This window comes from Protopterus annectens, chromosome 7.part0, assembly GCF_019279795.1.
Source record: "Protopterus annectens isolate FY-2018-M chromosome 7.part0, PAN1.0, whole genome shotgun sequence".
NCBI lineage: Eukaryota > Metazoa > Chordata > Ceratodontiformes > Protopteridae > Protopterus > Protopterus annectens.
This window is the reverse complement of record NC_056739.1, coordinates 71,617,895-71,645,109: the sequence shown is the minus strand read 5'-3', so window position 1 is coordinate 71,645,109 and position 27,215 is coordinate 71,617,895. Positions and strand designations below refer to the sequence as shown.

At 40.7% G+C, this 27,215-nt stretch overlaps 1 protein-coding gene across 1 annotated transcript in view; it reads left to right on the top strand.

The window, feature by feature from the left end:
* Positions 1-27,215, top strand: part of ITPR3 (inositol 1,4,5-trisphosphate receptor type 3) — a 2,403,054-nt gene that overhangs the window by 980,948 nt on the left and 1,394,891 nt on the right. The window contains exon 9 of the mRNA XM_044076491.1: positions 3,994-4,089. Within this exon, the coding sequence (XP_043932426.1) occupies positions 3,994-4,089 (96 nt within the window). The remainder of the gene's footprint in view (positions 1-3,993; positions 4,090-27,215) is intronic.

Genomic DNA, 27,215 nt, shown 5'->3' with positions numbered 1-27,215 from the left:
TTGAATCATTAAAATAAATATTTTCTGAAACTCTAGGTGACATTTAAAAGAAAGCATTTTTGCAAGGGGGCAATCTCCACTGCAGACCCAACCATTTTACATAACTCCATGGCTGTGCAGTTATGGATGAAAGAGAAATGCCTATTAAGAGTGATAAAATGGTATGACCACTGCAGAATCGATGTATAGATTATATGGATGCCTGCCATTTGGTTGCATGTCCATTCTGTTAAATGACAAATCAGTGTATTCAGATGATTGTATGCTCATTTAGTTGAATGACCGCTTGGTTGAAAGTCCATTTCATTAACTGTAACATAGCTAAATGAAGTTGTGTAACACAGAAGTAGGACATGTAGAAGTATATGAAGAAGGACTACCTGGTGATTGGTGTTACTTATACATAATCATTACTGGTGTGGTTTCTGTTTGTCTTCTGACAGTGATCCCCTGTCTGTACTGCTTCCATGTTTCTCCACAGTTATGAAATCGTGGAGTCAGTTTATACTAAGTAAGGTGTGCATGAGCAACCCCCCCCCCCCCACGCGAACACACACACACACACACACACACACACACACACACACACACACACACACACACACACATCAGAGGTACAGGGAGGGCTGCACCTTTGCAAAACAATTCTTTTTGTAAAATATTCCTTAGTGTGAGTTCAGTTGTATCACATTTCAGTTTATTTGGAGTTCAGTTAAATTGTGTGTTCAGTGAAGTGGCCTTCCACCCATTTTGACTGAATAATTTGTCTTTACATAAAATGGTTATTCATTTACTTGTTCTGTATACAAATACACACACATCATGAGGTAGGATCAGCAAGAATAACAATCAGTGAGTTACTATTCACCAAATAGTAGCTTTTCTGACCTGGAGATGGCATGTGGTCCTGGCATCACTGACCTCCTATCAGTTAGCTTGGGGTCAGGCTAACTAATACCTGTCTTGCCCTACAGATAACAAGAGGCCTATATGAAGTGCATCTCCTGAAGCCAGTATGGATGGGGCCGTATCCCAGGGATTCAGCAGTGTCCACCCCACTGCACAACTAGCCTGTATCCAGAAGCTATCCTTAAGTCCCTCACCACATTTAATGGTAGCATTTTGGATGGGGGACTGTTCTATCTAGGCCTTCCTCTATGCCAAGTAGGACTTGACGGCTAAGGGTGAGAAAAGTCCACTAGGTCCTCTTGCGTCATCAGGGCTCACAAGGCAGTTCAAGGCATTGGACATCAGAGTGCTGTTCAGTGACTTGTGGGGCCCTCCCTTGCAGGTGTGGGGGATGTCCCATTAAAAGTTTGAGGAAGATAAGTGAGTTTCTTGGAATAGGTTCATACATTAGTACAAGTCAGATAGTTTGAACAAACATATGTAGCCTAGCCATGACTGTAAAAAGTATTGGCTGCAGGTTTACTTTTTTGATAAGGGCTATACTACTAATCCCTAATGTAAATTTTTGAGAACCCATCTAAACAAGAATTCATTTGGATGAGGCTAAGGTGCTGTACCATTTGACATGTGAGTGAAGCTTGTTCCACAGGTAAGGAATCTTTTGGGTAATGAACCTCCAAGAAGTCCTATTTATGTTCTTTTGTAATTTAAGAATTTTGGAGTGGCATTTTTTTAACATTACCACTGTTTCTGATGTGAATAGGAACTAGTAAAACAGGGTTATTTATTGCCAAAAGAGCAAGATAGAGTTCTTCATGAAGGAGGCTGAGCAAGATGGAAAAAAGTGAATAAAAAATTTAATGTGTCCAGAATAACAAAATTTGAGTGAGATTGAGAAAGTATAAAAGTATAGCTCAAGATCGACATTGTTTTATTTCAGAAGATTCCTCTTTCTTTGAAGTACGGTAACCTTAGAATTGTAATGTGGGTGTGCAGTGCTCCAGGAGGGATGTCCCTAGCAAAAACTCTTTTAATTTTGTAACAGCAGTTTAATCAGTTTGCTGCTTTTGGGTTCAAATCTTAAGAAAATTTTCATAATTTACTTCCAATATAGTACCCTAGTAGAACACAACTCTAAGGGCATAGGGATAATGCTAGCACCAAGCTCTTCACAGGCATCTCTGGTCCCCACTGTGCCTTCATCAGGTGTACCCCTTTCTTGATTATGTCCCAGGAGGGCACTCAGAGAGCCTTATTTCTAAGGTGGAATAAAACAATGAGTCCCCCTTCTCTCTGCATATGTTCCTCCTTACATGTGCACAGCTGATTCTTTCTAAGTATCTTAGTACTGACACCTCTGTGATCTCCTCACTTGAGCAAAGATCCCAGACATCATAGTATCTGTTAACCTTACTACTGGTTAAAGAATCTAAGGCTGCAGCCAAGGTGGTAAGATGTTTTCCTCTGCCATGATGAGGCTGAGATCCCTCATCTGTCTGTCTCACCTGTCCACACACTGGCTCACTGTTATTTTTCCAAAACCTGTAATTGCAAGTCTTTGAATTACGAAAAAAATAAACCATGAAACTGAAAGAGAAGAGTGAATTTCAACTGTCATTCTTCTGTTTTAAATTATATTTTTTACAGGGGGCTTGCTTCCCACCCGCAACCCCACTTTTCTACTGCGTATATACACTAACTGCAAGATTTCTGTACCTTAGAGAAAAGGAGATGCTCTGCGTCACAGCAATCTGATTTAACTATGTAAAAGTTCCCACTTTCACACATGCAGTCATGCTATTCTTGGATTGTAATTTAAAAGTCTCTGAATTTAAGGCTGTTAGCTTCCAGACTGTAAATTTCCTTAGTGGATCAGGAACTGGAGATACTTTCAGTGTTCCATGACTCTGAAGTCAAGGACACTTATAACAGCATCTGTAGTTACTCTATGTGGCCTGCTACAATTTTGACTGTACCAGCACTATGGCTGCAAGAGCAGACTCTGGCATATGCCAATGCAAGTTAGTGTGGCTTCAGATGTCCTCTGTTAAGTATAAGCTCAGGCAGATCGTCCATTTTTTTCATTTTTGCAGTCTTTGGTCCTGCTGTGTGTCAATTATCAACTTCTTCACAACTAATGGGCCTATTCTCTTGCCAACACCAGGGAGAGAGTCAACTGGGAGGGTCCATCACTCATAGAGGCATTGGAATTAGAGGGTTTTTAATTATACCCTAACCGTGCCTTCCACAAAGGACATTGGCAGCAAGCAGCCCCATCCCCTTCCCTGAAGTAGAATAAGTGGTGCCGCTGGTCTCCACTGGAGAAATTGCAGTTCTGTATGTGCTCCCCCTGCGCTGGCAACCATCCCCATTCTCCAGGAGAGGTAAGTAGGCTGTGCCCCTTCACTCTTATCCCTCTCTGCTGGTTTTTCAATGCTGGGGCTATTTTAACCTGGTCAGTTGGGTTGCAGCAACAGCTCTATCCCTCTGCACCAGAGAACCAGGTGATAGGCAGACCATTCCTGATGCTTCACTCTGGAGGAAGTCTTTTTGGGCTGGATCCTCAGGACTTTGTGAAGGACATACAGAAGAAGAGACAGGCTTTGACATCTAAGGATGACCTGGCCTCTGTAGTTTCCTCCCAGTTAGCCTAGTTTTCCTAGACATACACTTACTAACAGAATGAGGAGTGTTCCCGAAACATCAGACAGTTGTGTATTATTCAGCTGTTCCATCCAAGCTGTCTGGAAGGTCAACCCAACTAGCCAAGCCTTTGCAATTCTGCAACATGGACTTTGTTTGGTTAGAAAAATATGTTGTTCATGTGAGACATATAGGAAAATGTAACATGCTTCAGACAGTGAAACCATTGTGTTCTCTTAGCTCCATTTTAATAACAGTGATATATACTGGTATATACTTCTACAAGGTGTTTATTGCAATTTAACTCCTGCTTATAAAAAAAAAAAAAGTTAGCGGGGACAATTATTGTAGAAACATCAGGATTGTGACATTGTACATATGTTGTTTAATGTGAATATGTATAGCCCTAATGCTCACATTTCAGTGGTTATCTCCCCTAAGGTTGTTCATCACGATCCATGTCGTGGGGGTGCCGGACACTGGAATAGCCTTTACCGCTTCAAACACCTGGCAACCGGAAACTACCTTGCTGCTGAGGTAAGTGCTTCAAATTTGGCATCTGGGGGTGTAGTTCTTACACTTTATTCATTAATCCATGAAATAAAATCCCTTTGAAAACTACATAGTCTGTAGGTTGTCTAAGCAGGTGAGCAGTTTATACCTAAAACTTGTATTTCCCACTTAACAGGCTCAGTAAGGCCCATCACACTTGCTAGGGCAACCATATAAGTGACATGGAATGTACTGCACTCTTTCAGTCATATAACAGCAGAGAGGAGCCCCAGTCAAAAAAAATTAAGATATTACATTTCAGATGGGTTTTTCTGGGTATGCAGCTTGATGCATGTGGGGTGAGGGGGATGGTTTGTTAGGCCTATTGTTTTAAGTAGTAGGACACAGCCAAAGGTTATGCTAATGTAGAGTAGCAGGAATGGTGACTACTATTTCTTGGGCATATCACTAGTGTTTTTGAACAAATTGCCCTTTTCATTTTTCCTCAACTGAATACGACCAGTTAAAATGAAGAGATTGCTTTTGGGGGTGACTGTGACATTTACTCCTTCTTAAGTGGCTTGCTCAGAGTCACACTATACAAATAAAGGCTATGGGACGTAAAACTGTTTATCTTTAGGCTAGAGATGGTTTTCATGGGGTTCATTTAAACCACTGTAAAATATTTCCAGCTACAAATGAAAAGTTAAAATTTAAAAGGATGGGAGGCACAAGCAAATATCGTTCACATACTCTGGTTGCCTGTCTGCATTTTCAAAAATCTCTTATATTGGAGGAAGAATTGTGTGAGAAGTGTGGATAATGTTTTAGTGGTCTCTTATTCCATGGCTGTGTCATCTCAAGGTTTCTGTACCACACTATGCCTTATTATAGCCCATCTGTAAAGGTGAATTAGTTTGGCTTTCTGTGAGTGGGAAGCCACAGATGTTTAGATATGACCAGTAAATGGGCTTCTTTGTCATTCTGTGACCATGTGTTTGTGTGTCACCAAGAGGTAACATGAGTTTAAAGACAGCATCATTACTTGTTGGTCTTACAGATGACAAATTATCAAGCAGGAGGAAAAGGCACTGCCTTATCTACTGCAGAAGAACTTGTAAGGTGTGTAATGACATGACAACATGCACATTATAATTAGAATTCACCTCCTCTCCCTCTCTCTCTCTCTCGGCACATGTGTGTTATGCAATATTTGTATCTACACACACACGCACACACACACACACACACACACACACACACATATATGTGTGTGTGTGTGTCTTGAGTATGTGTGTGTATGTATATATGTATATATATATATATATATATATATATATATATATATATATATATATATATATATATAATGTGTGTGTATATAGATACACACATGCATGTGTGTCTATGTTAGTGCAGATATGCATATCTGTTGTTTACATCTTTGCATCCAATATTGTCTATTTTTATCCTATTCATCTATGTATTGTTGGATCTTTGGTTCCAGGGTCTTACTCCTTCCTTACCCATAATTCCCTGATATCTGCCTTACTACCTCAGATCTTGTTTTTTGCCTGAAGTGTGTGGTCGCCCTATTGAGGGCTTCATTTTCCTTTTTGGTAGTCTTTTTAGTGCTCTTCCTTACCAATAGAGTTTTCTGTCTCTAGTTTCTTTAATTATTGATTTGATGTCCATTTTCATTCATTCCTCAACTGTTGGGTTCGGATCTGACCCTTAGATCTGACTCAGCTGCTTCTTCCAGATCGTAGGATTCTTTAACTCTCAAGCTCCTCCATATACCCATAATGACTCAAGAACCTAACATACTTCAGAACTCATTTGCCACAATTGGAAACAGGAGTTGGGCACAACATTCCAAACTCTGATGTCCACACAAAATGTGTGTACTGTTTAGGCCCAAAACACTTAGAGGTAGATTGTGACATTTGTGCAGGCTATAATTCCAGAGCTATGATTGACAAGAAGAATAAGCTTAACCTAAGTGGTCTTCTTCTTTCCAAACACTCTACTCCAGTTACTGGGGCTCAAACCCCTGAAAAAGAAGACAAAAAGGTGGACTCTTTTACAAAGGACAAGGATTCACATAAAGGGTCTCCTGATCATCCTTCCACCATGACTTCTGCTCCTTCATCGGACCTGCCAGCAAAACTTTTGAAAAAGTCAAATCCGACCACTTTGGATCAAAAGCCAAGAACTAAATGATCCCCTTAGATCCGTACTCCCCCTTTGCTTTCGGAGCCCATCCTTTCCATGTTACCATCTCCATTCCTTGAGCAGTCGTTCAGAAGACATTCTAGGCCCAAGTCAACAGTTTCATCTCTTCGATCCTCCAAGAACCTATCCGAAGCGGATGTGGATAGGATGCTGAGGAAGTTCCTCAGTACGCAGATTCAAATTGGAGTCCTTTCAGCTCCAACACCATCTGGTCCTGAGAGCCTTCATAGAGCCACACCACCTTTGATTTCTCTTTCTCTGATCTGCCCATCAGTTTCTGAACCATCAGATCTGAAATTCTTGTAGGTGTCTTCCTCAGACCTGAAGATCATTGTTTCTACAACTCCAATAGTGTCTCTGAATTGACCGGAGGACTGTCGTAGCTGAAGTGCTGTCACCAGCTCAGGGGTTTTGGAGTTGACTCAAAAGCTGTCAGAGCCGTCTCTTCCACTCAGAGTCATAGATAGCTCAGTTCCAACTCCCTCCTCAGGTGGAGTGCAATGAGGATGTTGAAAGGCGACGATCTGAGAGAGCCTATTCTCCAATTCTTCAGTTTCTGCTTCCCTAGGCACTCCGTTTTTGAGGTAGTGGCGAGAGTCTTTTCTGTGTCTAAAGAAAAGAAGATCCTGCCCTCTTCAGATTGGACATCTTTATCTCATTCAGTTTTGCATCCTGAGCCTTGATCATCCCTTTCACCTGGAAAGCCAATCCATGCTAGCCTCCAGTCCACCCATCAGGTTGTCGTTATCTGTTCTGATACCTCCTCAGATCATCCTACTGAGGAGGCACCTCGGAACAGAATGTGCAAGAAGAGGCACTTAGACTTCCCACAACAGTCTATCACTGAAGGCACTGATTTTAATGACGGGGAAGGGTCCCCCAGATCACCACCTGATGATGTCTCCTTTGAAGACATCTTAAAACTCCTTAAACAAAGAGATGGTTGGTCTCCCGGTAAACATTTACAAGAGGAATCAGTGTTTCTGGAGGCTTTCGGGTCTGGCCCATCTACTTCGTGGGTGACTCCTCTCACTGATGAGCTTGTAGATCTTGTCTCACAGCAGGCATGGAAATAACTGGACACTGTCAAGCCTATTCCAAAGAGAACAGACAAAATCCTTGTACCTCCAAAAGATCATCAACACTGGAGTAAAGGAATGCCGGTTGATGCCATAGTTGTTGCAGCTGCCACAGGAAAGGAACTAGTGGAGCAGAGTTCCTCTGTCCATCCCTCTAACAGGAAGCCCAGGGTGCTGGACAGGTTTGGGAAGCATGTCTATGCATCAGAGACTTTCACTTAAAGTCACTGAATTATTTTATCAGACTTCAAAGAGATTTGATCAAGGAGCTTACCAAACCTCTCTTGGGATTCATGTCCTCTGAGGAAGGGAGCATTATTTCCTCACAGCTGGCTATCCTTTAATAGATATCTAATTCAGCCATGAGGTTAATCTCTCATGCCATGGAAGGTACCTCACAGGTGGGGGTTCAGGCATTTCCCTTAGGGGCATGCCTGCATGCACTTGTGTGAGTTTGTGCAACCAGTTAAATCTTCTTTCATCAATGCACCTTTTGACGGAACCTTTTGTTTTGGCCCCAAGTTAAAAGACACTCTCCAGGTGCGAGCAAAAAGGAAAGACCCTATCTGCTGTGGGAATACATTTTTCTACTAGTCAAAGGTCATTTTCTAGGAAACAGTGAGGTGGTAGAAAGATATGGTAAAGCAAATCCTAGGGTCCCTTTCAAGAATCATGTAGAGATAGTTCCCCCAGAGCAGAGGGGGACTTAAATGGAAGACTCCAGCCCCGTGGCAGAGGTGGTCCACATACAGGGATCTCAAGATTCTTTCTCAGACAGATCCAGTCAGCACTTATGAATGGAGGCCCAGCAGTCCATCTCTGGAGGCATCCGGGGGTTATCTGTCCCTGCACCAGAGAGCCTGCCAAAATATCACAACAGATTTATGGTTGCTAAGAATAATATTCAGAAGTTATGTTATACCATTTTACCAATCCCTTCCTGCAGTTCCAAAGATGATCCCTGATGTTCCACCCAGTAAGAAATAAAAAAGCTTCTAGAAAAAAGTCATTCAGGAGGCCCCCTAGTCCGGAGAGGATCCAGAACTTATTCAAGATTCTTTTTGGTGCCAAAAAAGATGGGACTCAAGATTGATTTTGGATCTCTGCAGACTAAATTAGTCTGTTCAGTATACAGAGTTCTGGATGGTCATGGTTCAGTCCATTCTGCCATTTCTGCACAACAGCGACTGGATGAGCTCAGTAGATATTCATGATGCGTACTATCACATCAAAATGAACAGGCACTCTAGGAGATACTTACGCTTGTGGCTGGGAGTCAGTCATTCCAGTTCAGAGCACTGCCCTTTGGACTCACCAAAGCCCCCCAGGGTGTTCACCAAATGCATGGCAGTTGTAGCAGCTTACTTGAGACTGCTGTGATTCCAAGTGTTTCCATATCTATACGACTGACTCCTGACTGCTGCAACCAGGCATCAACTGATTCAAGCAAGGGACTACTTGCACCAGCTCTGTTCCCATCTGGGAATATCAATCAATTACAACAAATCTGAACTCATACTGACTCAGAATATGGAATTCATCGATGCTCATCTGAATACAGCCACCAAAATAGCTTCTCTTCCCTTATCTTGACTAGAAACCATTCAATTCCAAGTCAAGAAGATAATTCAAAATTCTTCCCTTCCAGCGCATCTGATACTTCAAGCCTTGGGATCCATGGCAGCGGCAATCACTCTTGTAGTGCTTGCCAGGTTCCATATGTGAATCCTTCAACTGATACTTGACACTCAGTGGTCTAGTCCCCAACACCCATTATCCATGTTAGTCAAAATTACTCAAGCATGCAAGAATTACCTTCTGTGGTGGATCCACTCCAGTCAGGTCACAAAGGCAGTCGTTGTGTTCTCCCTCAGCATAAGGCCACAGTGATCACAGATGCCTCTCAGCACTGGTGGGGGGGGCATTTCTTGGGAAGGGCAGTCCAAGGCACATGGTCTCCTGAAGAAACCAAGACACATATCAATGTCCTGGAAATGAGTGCGGTCTTCCTAATGTTGCAGGTCTTTCAAGACACTCTCCCAATCAGGAATATTGCAGTCCAGATGGACAATATATCAGTAGTCTGATACATCAACAAACAAGGGGGGAACCATATCCTACCCTGTTTGTCGAGAGTATGGCAATGGTTGATCCCTTCCAGTTTCCTTTCTGTTAGCAATGCACATCCTGAGGAAATTCAGTGTGACAAGTTAAGTAGGTCCATTTTGATGCCTCACAAGTGATCTCCCGATATCAACATGGTGGAGAGATATTCTATCAATGGGGCCAACCATGCTGCAATCTATTTGCCTCTCCCCTCAACAACAAATGCAGCAGGTTTTTTACCCTGATCCCTCCACTGGGGGAGTCACCCAAGAGATGCTCTACTTGATGCTTGCCCCTCCTGTCTCCTTTACACTTACCCCCATTGCTATTTGGGCCCTAAGCAAAAACTTAGATCCCTTTTCAGCACTAATTTCAAATGTTCTTGACTTTTTAGTCACAATTTTTACTGACGGCACTAGTTCTTCATCTATTAGAATACATTTAGCAGCCATTTCCAACTTTCTTCTGGGAGTAAATAATTCTACTTTAGCCTTTCTAAGAGGAGCCTTTTTACTTAGATCTCCTTTAAAGGATGCTGCCTCTCCTTGAGATTTAAAATTTGTACTTCAGGCCTTGACTCAACCTCCCTTTGAACCTTCAGCAAAATCTGATGTAAAATGTTTGACGCGGAAAACTGTTTTCTTAGTTGCTATTGCATTTGCCAGAAGAATGTCTGAACTCCTTGTTTAGTTTTACAGAAGGATCAGGTTTCTCTAGGTACCAGTCTGTCGTTTTTACCAAAGGTGGTTTCGGAGTCTAATATTAATCAGGTGTTTAATCTTCCAGTGTTCTTTCCAAATTTTCAAACAAAGGTGAGTATTTGCTATATTTGTTAGATGTGCACAAAGGATTACGTTTCTACCTTTACTGAGCTAAGGATCTAAAAAGTCCAAGCAATTGTTTGTTTCCTTTTCTGATTCAAAATTAGGCAGACCAGTATATAAAGTTACTCTGACCAAATTAACTGATTGTATTACCTTTGTTTCTCAAAAAGTGGACTTACCTTTACCAAAACCACCAAGAGTCCACTCCATCAAGGTCTGTGACAACTTCATTAGCCTTTTTATCCAGAACTTCATTGGATGGTATTTATGCAGCTGCAACTTGGGGTAATCCTCATACTTTTATTGCTCATTATAAATTGGATCTGGTCTCTAGGGGAAGAGCAGCCTTTGACTCAGCAGTGCTTTGGAATATCCTCCCTTAGAGTCCTCCCAGGATTTAGGTAGCTGGAGACTCTCTCCCAACAGCTGAGGAATGAAAGAAAATGGACATCAGATTAAAAAGTTCTGTACTCTCCATAATGTTCTGTCTGTGTTGTTCATTTTCATTCTTCCTCAACTTCCCAGCCACCTACTCCCCTCTTTGTTCTGCTCCTAGAAAGATTGAAGAGTATTGGAGGAATGTATTTTCCTTGTTTGAGCTCCAGGTTCCATTCTTTTCTTATTTTTCACTGCTCTGTTAGTCATATGGGCAGCAAACTAGATCTGAGGTGTGTTATGTTGGTAGGGCATTATGGGTAAAGGGAGAAGCTCGAGAGTTCAGAATCCTATGATCTGGAAGAAGCAGCTGAATCAGATCCGAGGGTCGGATCCAAACCCAACAGTTAAGGAAGAATGAAAATGGACAACACCGATGGAACGTTATGGTGAGTGCATAACTTTTTATTAGTATTGTTAGTGTTAAAGCCGGCTTTAGTTTAGGTTAGGTACTTAGGATTGTTAGCTATTATAGCTTGTAATGTTACAATTAGAGTTTATGTTCTTTAGGAGAGTAGATCTGTTGTTGTTGTTAAGTGTGCAGTGCTTTATAAAGAATGTTTTATATTAGGCTAGTTTTATAAATATATATATATATATATATATATATATGTATGTGTGTGTGTGTGTGTGTGTGTATACAGTGAATGTAAAAAGTGTACACACCCCTGTTAAAATGCCAGGTTTTTATGATATAAAAAAATGAGACCACAATAAATAATTTCAAAACTTTTCTAACGTTTAATGTGACCTATAACCTGTACAATTCAATTGAAAAACAAACAGATCTGTTAGGGGAAAAATATAAAAAATAAAAAATGTACAATAATCTGGTTGCATAAGTGTGCACACCCTTAAACTAATACTTTCTTGAAGCACCTTTTGCATTAATTACAGCATTCAGTCTTCTTGGGTACACACCTGTCATCAGTTAAAGAGACTGATTAACCTCAAATAAAGTTCAACTGTCCTAGTAGGATTTTCCTGACATTTACTTAGTTGCCTGTTACAGCTAAAGCTATGGTTCACAGAGAGATTACAAAGCATCAAAGGTATCTCATTGTTGAAAGGTATCAGTCAGGAGAAGGGTACAAAAAAATTCCCACAGCATTGGCAATACCATGGAACACAGTGAAGACAATCATCAAAAAGTGGAGAAAATATGGGACAACAGTGACGTTGCAATGAACTGGACGTCCCTCCAAAACTGATGAAAAAACAAGACAAAAACTGGTCAGGGAGGCTGCCAGGAGACCTACAGCAACACTGAAGGAGTTGCAGGAATTTCTGGCAAGTACTGGTTGTGTACTACATGTGACAACAATCTCCCATATTCTCCCTATGTCTAGACTATGGGATATGGTTGAAAGATGGAAGCCTTTTCTTACACAGAAAAACATCCAGGCCCATCTAGAATTTGTAAAAAAAAATACATCAGGTCTCCCAAAAGCATGTGGGAAAATGTGTTATGGTCTGATGAGACCAAGGTTGAACTTTTTGGCTACAATTCCAAAAGGTACATTTGGCACAAAAGCAACATTTCGCTTCACCAAAAGAATACCATTTCCATGGTGAAGCATGGTGGTGGCAGTATCATGCTTTGGGGTTACTTTTCTTCAGCTGGAACTGGGGCTTTTGTCAAGGTGGAGAGAATTATGAACAGTTCCAAATACCAGTCACTTTTAGCCCAAAACTTTCAGGCGTCAGCTAGAAAGCTGAAGATGAAGAGGAATTTCACCTTTCAAAATGACAATGACCCCAAGCATACATCCAAATCAACAAAAGAATGGCTTCACCAGAAGAAAATTAAAGTTTTGGAATGGCCCAGCCAGAGTCCAGACCTAAATCCAATAGAAAATCTGTGGGGTGACCCGAAGAGGGCTGTGCCCAAGAGATGCCCTCACAATCTGACAGATTTGGAGCAGGCAAATATTGCCAAGTCAAGATGTGCCATTCTGATAGACTCCTGCCCAAGAAAACTGAATGCTATAATTAAATAAAAAGGTGCTTCAACAAAGTAGTAGTTTAACGGTGTGTACACTTATGCAACCGCTTATTGTTAAGTTTTTTATTTTTTATATTTTTTCCCCTAACAGATTTATTTTTCAATTGAATTGTACAGGTTATAGATAACATTAAAGGTGGGAAAAGTTTTGAAATGATTTATTGTGGTCTCATTTTTTATATCACAAAAAACTGGCATTTTAACAGGGGTGTGTACATTTTTATATCCACTATATATATATATATATATATATATATATATATATATATATATATATATATATATATATATATATATATAGATTCAGCATGTAATTTTGAAATACTGAAATCCCAAATTTCAGTATTTCGAAATTACATAGCTGAAGACACCAAATACTGAAACTCTAAAACTGCGAAATTCAAAATCCCCATGCTACACTACAAATACAGCACACACAAACACATACACACAGCCCCCCCAACTCAAATATAGTATTCTACACTACAGATAAGCAGGAGGGCAAGCCGCCCTGCACCCCCCCACACCCCCTACTTATATATACTAACTCCGAGATTGCACAGACACATACAAGCAACTCACTCCCACACATTGTACACACCCTCGCACACATACATCACAGTCAAAACACACAATGACAGACACTAAAGCCCCTAACCAACAGACATACACATACATACATACCCAAACTCACATCTTACCATTCACACACCACAACACCAGAAGCCCTAATTCAAAATCTCCGTACTTCGGGATTTTGAATTTCGCACTTCTGGTTTACCAGTATTTCAAGTCTTTGGTATTTTAATTTCGAAATACAGAAATTCAGGATTTCAGTATTTTGAAATTAAATAGGGATCCCATATATATATATATATATATATATATATATATATATATATATATATATATATTTTTTTTTTTTTTTTCAGAGAGAGATTTTCATATTAGTGCTAGGATTCGGCCATTTATTGATGCCTTTGTGTGTTTGTTTATTCTCTCTGGTGGATGATCAAGGCTTTAAAAAGTACCCATAATGTACGTACAAGCTACTGTCCCAAGACCACACTTCCTTTGTGTGTATCCTTTAGGGACTGCTCACCTTGACACGTTGTGTCAGGATTGTTCCTCATTCAGTGCCCATGCCTTGCAAACTAGAAGGGAGAAACTTATAGTGAAAGGGACTCCTTCCTGCCAAGACAGGGCGTGCCATCCCCTTCTTTTCCTCTTCTGAGACTTCTCCTCATACCAAAGACAAGAAATCCAAAGAAAAACCTGATAAAGACAAAAACAAAGACCAAACAAAACAAGACCAAAGAAAAGTCAAAAGAAAAGAATAACTCAGACTTCAAGATATCCAACAAGCAGATCTTGGATCTGACATTAGTTTATTGATCAGATCAGATCCCAAGGTACCAAAACTTTTGGAGTTGACAGGCTTTCAGTACTGAAGAAACTTCAGCTCTATTCAGTCCCATACCGTCTGCTCAGAGGTGATCTGTGCCTGACATACAAGGCCATGTCCAACCCGGAATTAATGGACATGCTCCACCTCAAAAAATCCAAATCCACCAGAGCCACGAGAGCAAGAGACTTAAACCTCAACACGGATATAAATAGGATGTGCTGGAGGGACAGATTCATCACCCAGAGACTCCCTACACTATGGAACAGAATCCCAGTCCATGTGAGGCAGAGCCTCTCACTGACTCTGTTCAAGAGAAATCTTGACGAGTGGATGGGAGATCATAGGTTTACACCGGGAATCATCTCTGTATCACTGCTGGACAGAGGCACAGCAAACTAATGGGTATAGTATTCTCATCCTAAGGGGTGGTGAAAGCCACACACACTCTGGCTAGGCTTATAAATGCCCTAGGGCAGATAGCCTAGTATGAACCTATGAACCTATGAACCTATGTACATCTCGCTTGGTCTAGATTCGCCCCAAATCCAGTACGTCCCAGACCACAGTCTCCAGTCCTTCAGGAGAGGAGATATTCTTGACCATCATTGGTTTTGTTGTTTCTCAGGATGGCGATACAGCTTGGGGTTCTCTTGGTACCATCATTGGGGAAAGTAATAAGTGCTGGTCAATCTAGCCCCCCTTGTATCTTTTCTGGAACTGGTATGACCCTCGGTACCAGTAGTCTTGGGCCTGCTTTTTCCTGGAGTGCCTTTGCTGGAGCCAGTAATTCAAGTGACTTCAACTTCAACTGGTTCCCTTCCTCTTTTGGGTCCGACAAGTTTGGATCGGCAGATGTTTCAGCACCAGGGCTCCAGGGTATGGTTGAAATCTGATGGTTTGGAGCCATCTCTTCCACTCTGTGTTTCAGCACTGAATAGCTCGACACAGAGATACATCTTGAGGTTGAGTCTCATTGGTTCTGAGGTTTTCTTTCTGTCGGAGGATAGGAAGGAGCCAGTGGAGCTAGTTGCATCCTCAGCATTTGAAGAAGACGTCCTCTTGATGCCAACGTAAAAAGGCTCTTTCATCCAGGTCAGTGCCATCTGAACCCAGACTGGAATTAGCCTCTGCATCTCATCCTTCTGTCAGAGAGGGACAGTTGCTTCCACAGGCTATCACTGAAGACGTGGACTAGGATGAAGGCAAAGGCTCCCCCAGATTCCCATCTGAGGATGTCACTTTTGGTGAGATTCTGGAATTGATGAAACAGAGATGGGGATGATCCACAGAAAGTCCTTTGCCAGGTGAGACCATGTTCCTGGAAACCTTTGGTTCTGACTCATCTTCATCCTGGGTGGTACCACCCGTTGACCCACTCATTAACTTGATGGCTTAATGGGCATGTAAAGATCCTGACTTGGTGGAGCCAATCCCCAAAAAAACGATATGGAACATTCAAGCAAAGGTCCTCCTGTGGATGCGATGGTTTTAGCATTAACTCCCAGGAAGGAATTGTCAAAAGAAAGTTCCTCAGTTCATCCCCCTAATAGAGAATCTAGGACTATGGACCATTTTGGGAAACAGGCATATGTTTCAGTGACCTTTACACTTGGAGCACTGAATTACTTAGCTCATGTCACCAGATTTCAGAAAAACTTGACAAAACACATCTCTAACTCTGTTTTCGGTGTTCTACCTGCAGATGTTCAAAAGACAGTGGACTCCCAGCTTTCCACCCTTCAATCTGCCTCCAGTGTGGCTATGCGACTGTTTTCCATTGCTGCTGATGCACAGAAAGGCTGCATGTCTGGATGCACCTATGTGGCTTTGTGGAAAGCTTCAGGGCATCTTTCTTCAGTACCCTTTTGATGGACCCAAAGTAAAAAAAACATTGACCAGGAGTTAACAAAATGGTAAAACCCTTTCTGTGGTAGGCATCTGTTTTTCCATGCCCTAAAGATCCTACTACAGGAGTAAACCAGCTGGGAAAAAGATGTGGTTCAAGAAGTCACAGAGCTCCAGAAACACCTGGAGACAGACCATCACATGGCAGAGGAGGTGGTGGTAACAGTAATGGATATCACCATAGAGGCAGAGGTAGACTGCATAACCAGGGTTTTCATGGGCCATTTACCAAAAACCTTTTCAGCACCCCTGAAGGGTTTCCTGACTGCTGCAGTCTGGAAGGATTTGAGGACTCTTGTCTCCTGGATGGTCAACATCATTTTTTGGTGCAGAACATGCTGAAGAGGAAATACAGAAGTTTGTCGAACAAAAAATGAACTGTTAAACAGAAGGAGATTATTCTTCTTGTTCTTCTGGTAATAAAGACCACAGAGAGACTGTGCCAATAAAACCTTTTCCAATGTTTCAACGGAAAATGCTTGAGAGATAGAAGAAAGAACAAGAGTTGAGTAGAAGAACTGAGAGTACATTGGAAATTAAGCAGAGACTGGATTTGGGAGATGGAGATAAACAGGAATAAAACCAGCAACTCAGAAATTAACAAATAAATGTGGGATTACAAAGCATTAAATATATTTGTGAAGAAATATTGGACTTTTAGACTTTGTTAAACTTGACTCTAAAGCATATGCCCTACTTAATGTCATTAATGTTTGGAAGAACACTTAGGAGAGGGGAAGAGGAAGGAGAGGGGAAGAGGAGGAAGAGAGTTAACTGTAAGTAAAACAAAATTTTGTTCTTAACAGTAATATTTTTATAGTGCATGATACAATCTGTATGCTATAAAATACAGTTTTCTCAGTTATTTTCAAGAGTAATGGAGATACTAAAGTAAACAAGTAGCCTGTTTTTCCTTCTTTTCTGTTTCTACTTATTTAGTTGTAAGAAATGTAAGCACTGCAGTGTAAAAAAAGAAGAAAAGTCTGGTCAAAAACATATGATACAAAACATTGATGTGCTTTTACTCATTCTTGCATAGGGGAATGACTGGGCTAATGCCACTGGCTTGATCTAGTAATGAGTTTTAAGAGAAAGCAAATAAATAAAGAAGAATATTGAATATAATTAAGCTTTCCTCTAGCAAATAAACAAATAAATGCTTATTGAAGCAACTCTCTATCTGGTTTTCATGTCTCATTGGAGACAATCTGATGAAGAGCAATAAAAACAGAACACTTCTTTCTTTCAATGGCTAGGTGATAATGTTTTCTGAAAGCATTCAAGTATTTTCCCATTCTAGGAGAGCAATAAAGACAAGACAAAACCAGACAGCACTTAGTAGAAGCACAGGCTGTACCATGCTTCTTAGCATGGATAACCTTCCTTTTAGGTTAATCCAAGTCTTTAAGTATGGCAATCATTTTGGGACAATTGTTCCTATTAGGAGGACAAAACTTAAATATGTGAATATGAACATCATTTTGTGTGTTAGTATTAAGTTAATAGGTTTTAGGGGTGTATTGGGTGTATTTGTTTTTGTTTGAGGTCTTTCAGTAAGACAAAACATTTTGTAAGATGTGACATAGGCTCAAATAGATATTACAGAAAACAACTGTATAAAAGATCAACCTACCAAACATTATTGTGTGCATGTAACACAAAGGCTTGAACTAGATACTTAACCAAAATTCTGTTTCAAATAAAAGGTGGAAATAAAAACCTTTTAGCATAATGACCCTTTCTATATTATCTTTAAATGTTAATGGTCTTACAGATATATACAAAAATAAAGAGTAGTGAAGTATGTTAAAAATGTAGAGTGCAAATAGCTATGCTACATGAGACACATTTGGAAAGAACTGGACATGTGAATTTGATAAAGAAAGATTTTCAGGACAATTTGTTCTGCAGAATACCTAGGACAAAGGAAAAGGGAAGTACTTATATTAATTGCAAGAGGAGCTCCAAGAGAGATACAAGAGTCTAAAAAAGATAGTAGTGGTAGATTTGTAGTACTGGCAACAAAGGAGGATTACACTGGCATGTATTTATATTCCACCTAAAACTACTATAATGGAGCTTAAGAAAATTCTGTGAGAAATCAGTTTTCAGCAGCGAAGGTTGCTTATAGTCAGGGACTGAAATCTAATTTTCATATTATTTAAAACTTTTTTACATATAAATAGTTTTAAACTAGCAGACCTGAATTTCTGTATTCAAATTGCTCATGGTTCTGGATGGAGATAGTATTTAAAAATGTATCATCTGTTATTATTACAGATTTTGGTATCTGATATAACCAACGTCTCCCCCTTCTCACTGTTATTATTTATATATGCACTAGATTTTGAAGATGTTTGGTTGAACTACTGTGTATTATAACTACTTGATGTTAACATCAGCCAATTGTGTTCTATTTTCTATTTTTCATTGTTCATTTTTTATTCCTAATTTTTATTTATTATTTTTTATTTTTTGATCTATGTATTGATTGTTATTGCGTAGGTCAGCTACCTCATATAACTGTTGCTCATAATGGGCGCAGCGGACTGTTTTTCAGACTTTCAACACGCATGTCTGGTTTTGTACTATTGTAGATTTTCAGTACTGCCGTGATCAGGGCATTTATTTATCAAGATGCGTATCCTTGCTATTTCTAATTTAAGTAATAATTACTTGAGATTTAATCTATTTATGTAAGCTGATGCACTTTAGCAGGGGTATCACTAATACTGTTTTATAACCTGCAAGATTTATCTTTTTAGACGTTCATTAAGCGTCACTTATATTTTCTTTAAGGCGTAGTGCAATTCTAGTGCTTTTATAGTTAACCGATAAGGTTTCACTTAAATGATATGTTGTTGTATTTGCATTTGTCAACTAAACCATCAGTTCTTAACTCTTTTTATGATTGTTCATTTATTTGTTTGCAATTTTTAATTGTGAGGTATGCCTTCTTAAGGTTGCTATGGACTTTCTTTTTATTCAATGATGCATTGCAATCTGATAGGTTCATTCTTTTTAATTGTATAGTATAAGAGATTTCTCTGTAATCTCGTGGTTGTCTGATGAAGGCGGGTTATTTGAACCTGCCGAAAGCGCTTACTACTATTTGGTCTTTTTTAACGTTTTGTATCGTATTTGGAGTATTAAACCTGAGTTTTCCAGCTCTCCTATTGTGCGCAGTCCGTTTTTTCAGCAGTTTTTGTTTCTCGTTGTTTGGTACTTGAAAAGGGAAGTACTTATATTAATTGCAAGAGGAGCTCCAAGAGAGATACAAGGGTCTAAAAAAGATAGTAGTGGTAGATTTGTAGTACTGGCAACAAAGGAGGATTACACTGGCATGTATTTATATTCCACCTAAAACTACTATAATGGGGCTTAAGAAAATTCTGTGAGAAATCAGTTTTCAGCAGCGAAGGTTGCTTATAGTCAGGGACTGAAATCTGATTTGCAGAAGTGAATATGTGTCTGGGGGACAGAAGAGAAAATATAGCAAAGGAGGGTATATATTTGAAGAAATTTATGAAAATATTTGACATGGAAAAGGTGAATTCAGTAGTAGGAGTTCGGAGTGAATTTACATATCATTCCCCAAGATACAAATACTGGGCTAGATTAGACAGAACTTACATTTCACAAGAACATGTACATTTAATTGAAAGTTTTGTTATGCATCCAATAACTATTTCAGACCACACTCCAATAGTAACTAGAATAAAAACATGGGGTAATGAAATAAAAATGAGACACTGGGGCTTTCCCACATATTTGTTGTAAAGAGAGCAATTTAAGGAATGGGTAGTGGAAATTATTTGGGAGTTATTAGAGAAGACAGAAGTTTCTTCTGAAAATATAGTTAAGGAGTGGGATAAAGTTAAAGTGGAGTTTAAAAGTTGGGTGGAAATAAAAGAAAGGGAGATATGGTAAAGAAGTAACAAGAATTATTCTGAGGGATTGACAAATGTTAAAGTATTGCAGAATTGAGGGAATCTCACAGAACAAGAGGAGCAATTGCAGAATGCTAAGCAGAAAACAACAGATTACTTTGATAATATGCATTGATTGCTGTGAAGCAACTGTTATTTGATGATAATGCCAGAGCAGAAAAACATTTTACAGCAACGACCTAGGCAACAAAAAGTAGAAACGGTTAAGCTTAGGCAGCCTATAACAAGGAAGATAACAAGAGATCCTGTAGAAGAACTAGAAGAATTTTGGAAAATTTAAAAAGTCTTATTAAAGCAGAGAAATACTGAGATCAAGAAAAGGTACAAATGGAAATGCTTATGGAAGAATTAAATATGCCAAAGTTAGAGGTAGATGAGGCCCAATTACTAACAGCTAGGATAGGTGGAAATGAAATAAAAATGGTGATGTATAACCAATCTGCAGGAAAGTCCCTAGGAGTACATGACATTCCTGTTGACATTTGGAAGCTAGGAGGGTAAACAACTGCTAAAGATCTGGAAGGTTCTGTTTGACAGTATTTTAAATTGAGGAGGAGCACCAACATCCTGGAAGAAAGTGGTGGTGGCTGTAATACCTAAAGGAGGTAAAGACTCATCAGATCCAGCTTCATACATCCCCATTTCAGTCCTAAGCCATGATTATAAAGTGTTTATGTCTATAAATAGTTAAAAGAATGGCAAACATTATGCCAAAGTTGATAGATATGGATCAATGTGGTTTTGTGGACGGGAGGCAAATATTTGACAACATTAACAGAACACTGATGATCCAGAGGGAAGCTGAATATAAGAAAATACCACCGTTGTTGGTGGGTCTTGATGCAGAGAAAGCATTTAACAGAGTAAGCTGGGAGTTTATGAGCAGGACAATGTAACCATTTGCATTCTCTGATAAAATTATAAGGTTGATTAGGAGGATATGTGAGGGGTTGGAGGCAAAAATTAAAGTGGGTGGGTTCCTCTCTGATAACATTTGTTTAAGCACAGGAATGAGGCAGGACTGTCCTCTTTCACCTTTGTTATTTGCACTATATTTAGAACCACTGGCAAAGAAAATAAGAGACTCAGGAATTCAAGGATATAATTGGTATGGTAGTCAAGAACAGCTAGCTGTGTTTGCAGATGGTATTATTTTATACATGATAAAATCAGAGGACATTTATTTTTGAGGCAGTTTCATATATTTTCAGGACACAAAATTAATGATGCTAAAACAAAGGCAATAGCTGTAAATTATGTACCCACACATGAATTGGTTCAGCAATGTCCATATTTATGTGGGCAGGATAAAATAAACTATTTAGGAGTATGGATTAAAGGGGCTTCTGATATGGCAGCCAAAGATATGTTGGAAGAGACTAAACAAAAGCTGATACAAAAACTGAGAAATCGGAAGCTCTGTTATATGCATATGAATAGCAAAATATAAGCAGTTAAAATGTTTTTAGTCCTTTTAGTTTTAAACACAGGTCAGGCATATTTTATCAATTAGAGGAGAAGGTGTGGATAGCAATAAATAAAGAGCTGAAGGATTTTATCTGGGAGGGGAAGACAGCAGGAGTCCAGTGGGATAAGCTGATTCTTCCAGTTGAACAAGGCTATTTGGAATTACCCGATTTGAAGGGGTATTTCAGAACTACAAAGTTAAGGCTGCTATATATAGCACAAGCAGAAACCTATAATTCAAAGTGGAAAGGGATGATGGTGAAACAGAGGGAAACTCAAGAAACAAGGAGAAACTGGGATTTTGGATACAGATCCATAAGGAGAATAACAATAACTATGCAGAATATTACATTCATAAAGTAGAAGAAAGTATTCTAAGAACACAGCTAACATGGAAATTGAGGAAGGAGAGTCTGTTGATAGGAATGACTGCAATTAGGGATACAGACAATAGGCAAGAGGGGGCTGGAATTTATTTGAAAAAAATGGCAAAAGAGCCAAGGTATTGGGAACAAATTAGATACAGGAACGGTAATAGAATGGGAAGATGCCAAGAATTTATTTGGACTGCAGGTTAGAGATGGCCTTACCTGTCAATTATTGATATCAGACCATAAGCAAACAGAAAATGGAAGATCCTGAGCAAAAGACCAGCACTGGTAGAGTTTTTAGTAGAGTCTAGAACAAAAGCTACTGTTAAAAAAGGACTAATTAGTAGAGCATACAACATTTTGCATGATAACTATAAGAATCAATCAGAGGAGGGAAGAAAGACTGGATAAGCATTTCACAAAGAAACAATGGTGGGGATATATGCATGTTTCCCAAATATGCAGCAAAGTCTAGAAGATCTTTGTTTGGAAGTATTTGCATAGGTATTTTTGTGACCCAAGCAGATTCCAAAGAATTTTTCCTCGGGTAGACTGCAACTGTTGGAGGTGTGATGGGGAAGAAAGAGGTAATTGGGAACATATTTTCTGGGAGTGTAATGAGTTGGCAGACTGCTCTGTCAAAGATACTGGGTAAGTATATTGGGGTAACTAAGGAAATTATTTTTTGAGCTGTGATACAGAATTAGAATTGTCTAAACATAGTAAGGCCTTGCTGAGTCTAATTATGGTGGCTGTGAAAAAAAAATTGCTAGAATATGGAACCCAAAGTCTAAACCATCTTTACTGCAAGTAGTGAATGTAGTAACAGAGATAAAACAACTGGAATTGGGATCTTTAGAAAAGGGTAGGAGCAAATTATATAGAAAAAATGGGAATTGTGGGAACAATGCATGCAGAGGAGGAATGAGGTTTAAAAGAAAGCAGGATTTTTATGAGCTGTGTAATATTTGACTGACAATGACTAGATAGAGTTTAAGTGATATATAATGTTTGCAAATAAAATTATGACAATATGGTTTGTGGTATATAATGGTTGCAATTAAAATTAAGTCAGTATGATTTGTTTTCAGTTATATAAATGTATGATTGCCTATGTTATACATGATAATTTAATAAAGATGTTTTTTATTTAAAAAAAAAAGTCAGCTTACTCCTGCTCAGCAGATAAAGTTTATTGGATGCCACCTCAACACAAGCTTACAGATTGGCTTCCAATTTCCAGGGTGGCTTTCCCTTTGCCTGAGGGCAACCCAAGTTCACCACCACTCCTATCATCCTGCAAGACTTACCCTTTGTCATTTGGGCCTTATGGGCATCGCATCCACAGTCCTTGTAGTCCCACTCACCAGATTTTACATGAGGGCTCTCCAGTGGACTTCAGCAGTCCCAAAGGTTACATCCACTTCCTGCCATTTTAAAATTTACTCATATTTGCAGGCATCATATAGCTTGGTGGGTGGATAACGTCGTCTTCTGTGGTAGACGGGTATACATTTCTGATGGACTTCCCTGGGGCAGTAGTGACAATGGACGCTTCTCTTCTAGGGTTGGGGGCATTTCAACAGCAAGATAATCTAGAGCACTGGGTCACAGAAAGAGGTCAGGCTTCACATCAGTGTTCTGTAGATGAAAGTAGACCTCCTAGTGTTTCAGGCCTTTCTAGACTCTGCCCCTGGAGGTGTGATCCAAGTGCAGACTATATGTCTGTAGTTGGGTACATCAACAAGGAGGGAGGAACCTGTTCTTGCCCTTATGCCACAAAGCCATGAGAGTCTGGTAATGGCAATGTCTTCACACTGCTTTCTAACAGCAATACATATTCCGGAGTCATCCAGTGTTCTGGCAGACAAATTGAGCAGATGTATCTTGATACCTGATGAGTGATCCCTCAGTCCAACAGTGACAGCCTTGATCTTCAGTCTCTGGGGCCAGCCTTGCTGTGACCTGTTCACGTATTACCTAAACAAGTGCAGGAGTTACTTTGCTCTGATCCCTCTGCAGGGACAGTCACTGTGAGGGATGCTCATGTCCTCAACTAGCCCCCAGGTCTCCTCTCTGCCTTTCCTCAATTGCTTTTAATGAATGAGTTCATACAGAAGCAAGAATGTCCAAGGTCAAGGTGATCTTCATTGCCCCTTTCTGGCTTTGTCAACCATGGATGTCCTTCAAGAATGCAACTGCAGTCCTTACATATGGGTTGTCCTGCCTCAGGCAGCCCTTCGGTCGGCCGGATTCCAAAGTCTGGGTCCGGCGTCGGCTGATGTCGCCTCCCCCCCGACGTTAGAGCGGCTGGGGTATATAAGCATCAGCCGACGCCATCTTCCTCAGTCTTTCTTGCCGCGCGGTGCCCGAAGCAGAAGCAGTTCGCAAGTGCCGGTCGGTCAGCTCCTGTGATTTCAGTACCGAAGTCATCAAAAAGCTAAGTACCCCGTTGGGGAACCTTTTCTTGCCTCAGCCGATGTCAGATAAAACTGCAAAAGTTAATAACTGTTTGTCTTGTGGTAAACAAATACCTCATAAGGACTTCCATTCTTACTGCCTTCCCTGCCTTGGCCCAGACCACGACGTCTCGGCCTGTGCTGCCTGTGCTTGCTTCAATAAGCGCACACTCAGGCGCCGGGCAGAATTTGCTGAAGACTTTTTTGGCAAAAAATACTCTTATATCATACCGTCGGAACAACCGACTACACATATTTCCAAAAAACGGAAGGACCGGGACCGACATTCTCAGCCCGCGACTTCCACCGACACCACGCCAAAACCTACCGCGAGTGCATCGGTCTCTTCTGAGGTGGTTATTTCACCTCTCCAGACCGACGACATCGCTTTATCGTTCACTTCGGCCCCAGTGCCTACGCCAGTGCCGGTTGTAGATTTTCCTCCAGAAACCGAAGCCCAAGTTTTACCTGAGACCATACTGGTGGACAAAGTTACTCCAGCACGTGGGGCAGCTAGGCCTCCGGTGTCCATGTCAATCAAGGCCTACACACGTGCTAAGGCTGCCAGCCAGGCTAAGTCTCACCCTCCTAAATCTTTCCCTCAGGGTTCCACTTCTGATAAACAGATCATGACTTTAGCTGCAGATCTAATTTCTTTAATCAGAGGTTCCCAGGCCCATCCTGACAGAGGTTCTCAGCCGCCTTCAGGCAAAAGGCCCAGGGTTGAGCAGACAGACACCCTTTCCTCAGATGAAGCCTCTGGTGACTCTGATCACTCAGATACCCAAGAAGAGTCCTTCCAGGCCTACGAGGATTCTGATGCTGAGGAATCTATTCCTTCTGCCTCTCCTCCTGAGGATATTTCTTTTGGGGAAATTCTCCACTCCATGAGAGAGCATTTTCAGTAGCAGGGCCAGGAATTTTCAGACTCCAGGAAATGGCTTTGTACCTTCCTTAAGCTTCCCCAGCACAGGCCTTTAGCTATCCCTCCAGTGTTAGATGTATTGGATGATGTGTACTCAGATTCAAGTGCTTCTCCTGATTCTCTCCCTCCTGCTCCTGTCAAGCCAGACAGATATTACAGGGTTCCTGAAACTCATAAACATCTCTTTAAGGCCCATTCTGTTGATCTAGAAACTATTTCCCAGGGACCCAAAGGGGTGGCCACTTCCACGGCCAAAAATCCTTTGCCTGCAGACAGGGAATCTAGGTCCTTGGAGAGGTGGGGCAAAAAAGTTTATACCTCAATCACCCTTGCCATGAGGGCCCTTAATTGCCTTTTTCATATGTTTCAGCATCAGGATTTCTTGATGGATGATTTGCAGAAAAAGTTAGCCTCTCCTGAGCCTTTAGATAGAAAGGCCTTGCAGGATTTGGTTCATAATACACAGCAGGTTAACAATCATTTTCTTCAGTGTGGTTATGATGCATTGGAAGCTTCATGTAGGGCAGCTATGACAGGGGCCGTCATACGTAGACATGCTTGGTTGAAAGAACAGGCATTGCCAGATCATGTTAAAGTAAAGCTTCTAGATGCACCTCTGGAAAAACACAAGCTATTTGGTGCTAATGCTCAGGATGTGTTGAAATCAATTGAGGAAAAGGCTAAATCAGTGCAAACAGTCAAAGATTTCCTCCAGGTTCAGCCACCAAAGTTCAGCAGGAATTGGCCTTCGAAGAATTGGTCCTTTCCAGACACTGACAAGTTCCAAAGCGGAAAAAACAGGAGTGCCCGAGGGAGAGGACAGTACCGAGGCTCCTACAGGGGACGCCAATGGCAACCGACTAATCAGAGAAGTGGCGCAGGGACTTCTACTGCTCCACAGGGACAATCACAATGACTTGACTTTGACACCGCCGACCAAGGCTCAAAGAGAAGCACCTTTAGGCGGAAAATTATCCTTATTCTCAAAAAATTGGCACGTTTTAACAAGGGACAAATGGATTCTGGACATAATAGACCGAGGCTACAGGTTCCACTTCCATACTTTACCAACAAGACAAGGCATGCCAAACCTGCCACAAAATCAAAGGGCAGAGGCACTCGTACAAGTTTCAAAGCTGCTACAAATCAAAGCAGTAGAAAAGGTTCCTCCTCAGGAACAAGGCCAGGGATTCTACTCAGACTGTTCCTTGTTCCAAGAAAAGAAAAGCAATGGAGACCTATACTGGACTTGTCTGCTCTAAACACTTTACTCATTGTGCCAAAATTCAAAATGCTGACAGTACACCAACTCCTTCCCATGCTGGGCAAGGGGTCTTGGCTGGTTACTCTGGACCTCAAGGAGGCATACCTGCATGTCCCAATCAGACACAGTTGCAGAAGATACCTCAGATTTCTTGCAGGGTCAGAGCATTATCAATTCTCAGCATTGCCTTTTGGCTTATCTACTGCACCCAGAGTATTCACAAAATGCCTGGCATCAGTAATTGCACACTGCAGACTCCAGGGGATACAAATATACCCTTACCTGGACGACTGCCTTATACAAGCGGACAGCAAGCAAGCCTTGACAAAAAACTTGAATTATGTCATTCACTTATTACAGGCTTTGGGATACACAGTCAACATACAAAAATCAAGACTACTGCCATCCCAACAAATAATTTTTCTAGGAGCCAAACTAGACACAAAATCACAAATGGCTTTCCTCACAGAAGAGAAGCAAGAACAATTACCAGATTACTTCAAAAGCCTAGCAAAGCTCACCCAGATGACTGCAAGGAAAATCCTGCAGGCCCTGGGTTTCATGGCATCTTGCATCCTATTGATTCCACTGGCAAGACTACACATGAGAAAACTACAGTGGTACCTAAAAAGTTTATGGTCTCAACACAGCCACAATTTAGAAGCAATTATCCCACTCATCCCATGTCTACAAAGGGAATTTTTGTGGTGGGCCCAAGCAAGCCAGTTAAACAAAGGT